At 42.1% G+C, this 6,000-nt stretch overlaps 1 protein-coding gene across 3 annotated transcripts in view; it reads right to left on the reverse strand.

The window, feature by feature from the left end:
* The window catches only part of lipeb (lipase, hormone-sensitive b), a 42,833-nt gene extending 38,227 nt beyond the window's left edge, over positions 1–4,606 (reverse strand). Inside the window, exons 1-2 of one of the 3 annotated variants that reach the window (XM_080768146.1) lie at positions 4,479–4,606; positions 3,701–3,731 (exon numbers count right to left, since the gene is read on the reverse strand). In XM_080768146.1, the coding sequence (XP_080624272.1) occupies positions 3,701–3,731; positions 4,479–4,575 (128 nt within the window). In that variant the 5' untranslated portion in view covers positions 4,576–4,606. The remainder of the gene's footprint in view (positions 1–3,700; positions 3,732–4,478) is intronic. The other 2 variants (XM_080768147.1, XM_080768148.1) reach the window with 2 other exon arrangements.
* Positions 4,607–6,000: the final 1,394 nt, after the last annotated feature.

Consider the following 6,000-nt stretch of genomic DNA (forward strand, 5'->3'; position numbering starts at 1 on the left):
TTGCAGCAGCAGACGAAAATGTTGTTTAATTCTAGTTGGCTCCTTCTCTCTTTAGAATGGGCTTGAATCTCTCTCTCCCTCTCTCTGGTAAGACGTAGAGTACAAGGTGCAACAGCTGTGCAAATAAAAAAAAATGTACAACTGTGACATAAATGTGAAACATAAAATCAGGCCTTCTTTGGAAGCACATGCTATATCCGTAACCAGAAAACTGCAAAACGCCTAGTGCAGCCGTACAGGATACACTGTAAAGATGTGCTGTAACTTTCTGGCCGTGTTGCTCAACATGCAGGGAGAGAAGAATTACTTCAGAAAAGGCACAACATGTGAGTTCACGTCTTAACAAGCATTACTGCAGAACTTGGAACATTTGTGGACATTAAGCGGCTGAGACAAGTGTTAGCCAAATGTTGAGAAATTCTAGTGTTAGCAGGCAAATAGTGCGGTTCACTCTGTTCGTGGTAAGAGTAAGACTAACACCGGTGGTACACATGGACCGTGGATGGCTCATACTTCTCATGGATTTTACAGCTTAGCTAGAACTAAGATTGGGGAGCTCACTGAAATACCCAATCCAGAGAAAGATGGACATTGGACAAGGGAATCCCCTTGTGAGAGATTACTCATTCTCGTTATATGGTCTAGAGAAGGCCTAACGTTAGATAGGATTATAAAACTTTACCATTTGCAGTTGATATTCAGTTTATGCTAAATGAAATAGGAGCCAGGATACACTTAAATTGTTATGACTCCATGGTGGTGGACAGATACTTTACCCCTATGCCACCTGAGCGCAAAATTAATTAACATAAAAAAAAAATCTGCCCAATTGTGCCAATACACTGTATAGCACAATTTATAACACACAAAGAAAATTACTTTAGCAAATGTAAACACTAGGACTTGTTTTGTTACATGGTATCCCCGCTCATGGTATCCCCCAATCCTCTCTCAGACAACTCCAATTGGTACAAAATCACACCAGTCTTAATCTCACTCCATTGGCTCCCCATAAAACAGAGAATCGATTTTAAGATTATTTTATTCACCTTTAAATCCCTCAACGGTCTGGCCCCCCCCATATATGTAATTCTGAATCACTACTTACGGTTCCTCGATCACAGACGCAACAGATAACTTCTGAACTGTTCACTTTTCCACACAACATAGGATGTCAATATCAGTGACAGAGATAAACAGGATGGTACTTTTGAACCTTTAGACACACTATGCTAAGTGCACTTTGAACTACAACCAAGATTTCATAGTTTGCTGCCTCAAAAACCAAGGCTCCCAGGATCTCCTAGCAGTCTACTTACATAGGGTATACTATAAATTGTAGCCTGCCCATCCTGGGCGGATTTCAAGACCGGTCATTTCTACTCACTACCAACATAAAGCCATACAATATAGCATGGTTATCGCAAAAAGGAATATTCTGACCCATTGGAAAGGAGTGGAAGTATCCACTTTTAAAGTATGGCTAGCAGAATTGACCAACCTGCTACAAATGGAAATGACGTTTCTCTTAAAACGAAAGTATTTGACAGAATGTGGCAACCGTTTTTTTCTCACCTATCTTGAACAGGCTGAAGTATGTATGCACATAAATGTTTTTTTTATTTTTTTATTTTTTTTTCTAAAAATATGTGTATGTGATGTGATTGTTTGTAAAGTATGTCTTGTCTTTAAACCTGAAAATGTATAAATAAAATTGTAAAAAGAAAATAAAAATTTGTAGCCTGCCCTATATAATAAACTGCCTACAGAATTCCCACCCCTAATTTGAATATTGATATGACGTCATGTTACGTATTAACAAATATTGATGGCTTTTAAAGAGTATGATAGGATATACAGTATGTAGAATTGTATGTTTTTTTTCTCTGTCTTGTCTGTATTTTATGTTTTTTTTACGCTGAATCTGGGAGCTGAGCTCCAAAATGTTCAAATGGCAAATAAAGTCTATTCTATACACCTCCCAAGTGTTTCTCAGACTCATTTGGAAAAGAAACACAAGGTCAAGGCTGTCAACCTACACTGGCTGTTCAGGTACTGGCTCACACACACTACTCTGTTTTTAGTGTTTTCAGGACAAACTTTCTGCAAAGTACAAAGGCTCACGTGGTCTGTCACAATTACATAATCACCTAATCGCAATTATTTTAGATAATCAGGTATTTTGCATAATCGTCAGAACCGTATCCAGGTGTATGATGTGTGTAGAATCTATATTAGATTAGATTGGATTAATCTGTTGCAAATTTGAAAAATGGCTGACATAAGCTTACCGCACATCACAATACGACTTTAAAAATGTTATAAAATGAAATGCATAGACTGTTTTGGCCCTAGTACATTATTCATTTTGAGTATAGGTACTGGTGATAAGGCCTAGTTGTTGTTGAGTGGTTTACACACCAACCAGTCTTATAAAATATTAAGATCAGATGTGCTTGTAACAATGTGCTGGCCTGAAATAAAATCTCCCAATGAAGACACAATAGCTTTACTGAGACAGATCTCAGTAAAACGACACTATCCGTCACACACACATATGACTCAGTATATAATATATATAACTCTGAGAGTGTAGTACATGTAACCAAATTGAGCTCAGATGAAAATAAATAAACAAACTGCATTACAGCATAGTTGTCGTTGTCCCACTTGGCTCACATGGTACACTGCACCAACTTGCCACAGCTATGGGAAGCAGCTTTTAAAAATAGCATCTTCTGTGTTATTATTGAACATGTTGGTGGACGTGTCAGCAGCAGGGCGTCCAGTGGCATACCAGTCAGTCAGGGGGCCATAGGATGTGACCCATGTTGTGCCAAACGCAGACAGATTCCCCTTCATTCACACCAGGGCCACACTCAACAACAGGAAGTCAGCAACAATGAGCAGCCCCACCCCTCTCTCTTATATACAGTAGGTAGGACACCGTCACACCACAAGGCTTCCCCTTCCCTGGTTTCCAGTCACAGCAGTACCAGAACGGAAGTAGTAAACCAGGTGTAAGCCTAGAGAGCTTAAGGACAAGAAAAACGACCTAACACAGCAAATGTGTTATCGACTCAGCACATCGGAGATCAGATAACTTTGCTAGCTCAGTGTGGGTCTAACAGAGCTCTTCTAATCCTATTAATTATACACAGCGAGTCATCATTATAAAACAAAGGGCCTTTCTAAAGACAGGCAGCATGCAAGAGGCAGTCCAAGGCTCCAAGCCAAGCTGCAGTTTATAATTACCATGAGTCTATCTATGCCAAGTGTGAGGGATTGTTTGAAACTAATGGTTGCTAAAACTCTTACTTAGGATAACTTGTTCCATTCGGTAGTAAGCATAGCAGTGGCTTTACTGGCTTAATTAAAGGCGAGATGAGTTAAACAGTGGGGGTCCATTTCACTCCCAACACAACGGAGATTCACGGTGCTTCCAGCTTCCTTTCCACACGGAAGACCATTTGTCACAATATGCCAGACAGAGCTGTCTCGTTTCATGCAGTCTATCCGCACTGCACTAATGCTTCCAGCGTTACTATCCATTCTCTTGACTCAATGAGTTCATAATCCTAATGACATAGTGTCTGGGATAGGAACAACAAAGCCAACTTCTTCTCAACACCACCTGCTAGATCTAATTAACCCAGCCCCTCACCCCATCGCCCTGTGGTAATCTGTTTAGACTGAGTACCTGTGCTGGTGGATACTGTCCATGTCAGCAACTGAGACAAGGAAGGAATGCACAAAGAGAGAATGCATGTTATCAAAGAAACAAAAATAAATAGTAAATACATCTGAGAACAGGTACACAAAAAGCAAGTCCTTGTATTACAGCCAATAAAAGCAAGTTGGGTTGGTGGTGATGTCAAAGCTGCTGGGAAGCAGAAGCTGGGAGGAGGATGCTCGCAAAGACATAATAAATGACAATCAAAGCACTGAAAGTGAAACACACCGAAACGTCCATGTGTTTACAGTAGTGGTTCTCAAACTTTTCAAGGACTTGCCTTCACAGTATACACATGGAACCAAATTAACCCTATAAGTAATGTATAACTGGTCCATTTCATAACGGGTCCATTTAGTTTCATTTCTATACTGTCAGAGTTACAGACTTTTGTAAGGGTCCATTTAGAAACCCCCCATGGAACTCTGACTCTCTGAGGGTCCCTCCCTGGACCCCACTTTGAGAACCAATGGTTTACAATATATCTCATTCTGCACTGTCTCTGTGTTCTACTACTGTCATTTCCAAACAGCCAATGCAAGACTAGTGTAAGCCTACACGTTGGCACTTGAGGAGAGGGAGGGACGGAGCGGCTTAAATCCCTGCTGCTGAAACTTGGGTGTTGCAGGCGGATATAGCTGCTAACAATAATAGCTCTAGTGCGGTTCACTGACGGTTTGACTGCTGTCGCTGACAAAGCCACGTGGCCGCAATGTCGCGGCTCAAACGGACGCGGTAAACTCACCCACTGGCCCTTCTTTGTGTTTCGTCGAGCGTCTCCCATTCACGCCTTTTTCGAGTCTACTGCCTCCGGTCTTCTTTGCGCCGTTTGCGGACGCCATCTTCACCCACACTGTTTACGCACCGCCTCCCAGTCCTCACTCAGACCTCGAGCAACGCATACATGCCGGAACGGCGGCCGCGCCCACGAACGAACGGCAGCCAATAAGCTTGGGGTTTACATTCGGATAGCCAATCGCGAAGCTTGAAAATCCGTTATGTGCCGCCCCGTTGCCCTTGGTTGCACAAAAAGGCGTCCTGAGTCCTCAGTCTTCTACTTTCTTGTTGTCACAATGACTGTCAGCGTGAATTCCGTGAAAATACCACGCTGCATTGATTTACTTACCGTATACAAATACAAAATGTTCATGGGGTAGGCATTATTTTGTATTAATAAAGTGTCCTGGGAAATGAAAATCAATTGTTACAAAGAAAGGATGACTGCAGTCTGCTGGAGTAAACAAAATTGATTGCTTGATTAAGATTGTTTGATTGAAGTATTTATTAACAGTTTGCAGAATAGGTACATTTCACATGAAAAGCACAACTCAATTCAGACTGTTACTGTGGACGACACACGGACACTAATAAAGCATTACACTTGTTTACAAGTAACAGGGTCCACCATTTTCAATTTATCTGAACATTTAAAAACAGGAAATCTTGTAGGTAAAAAGGGAAAAGAAACACAATACATAAGGGGGAAAGGGGGTTGTGGGGATTCAGATTTTACGGGGCCAGTTTCAAATTGCAGCCGTCCGTAGGTGCCCTTTAAGAGCGGTTTTGAAGGAGTCAAGGGATTTGCATGTCTTAATGGCTGTTGGTAGGGCGTTCCACATTTTGGTAGCCTCGGAAACCCAGACGTTTTATTTCCTGGAAGAAAGAATAACATTTTGGTGGCATAGGAGTGAAATTAATTTAGTCCCTTGTTTGTGCAAAATCTGGGTTGCACATGTTTTGTTGAACTCCCTCTGGTGTTGTGGGTGGGAACTTTAACATTAAGGAAGTATTTAGACAGGTACATGGGTATCATGGTGGTGTTCACCAGTGCCTAGGCTGCACGGTTCACAGTTCACACCACTGCAGCAACACTGACACGTTCAGCGGAGTGACTGCTGTCTCTGTGCCGTCTGTAGAGCCATGAGCCGCGACTCCCGGAGGGGCAGCAACACCGCCGGGTAATCTACACTGAGTACTGACTGACTCGAGACTTGAGAAAAAGACGTCCAAAAGTCGTTGTCTGTGTATAGGCTAATTCATTGGTAAAAGTATGCTAAATAACTCCTTTTTAGACCATCTGGGAAATAAATAAATAAATAAATCCGCGGCGGCGGCCTCGCTTCGCTCGGCCGCGAGAGTCCTCCCCCAAACGCAATTCTGTAGCCTACCCAAAGGTAAAACTCACCCGCCGCCTATGGTGGTGTAGCGAATCTTGTGGACCAGACCCATTGCAAGATGCTGATCCTGTATAGGAATCTTGTTGAGAT

Source organism: Protomyctophum bolini (genome assembly GCF_963924005.1).
Source record: "Protomyctophum bolini genome assembly, chromosome: 7".
In the NCBI taxonomy this organism is placed as follows: domain Eukaryota; kingdom Metazoa; phylum Chordata; class Actinopteri; order Myctophiformes; family Myctophidae; genus Protomyctophum; species Protomyctophum bolini.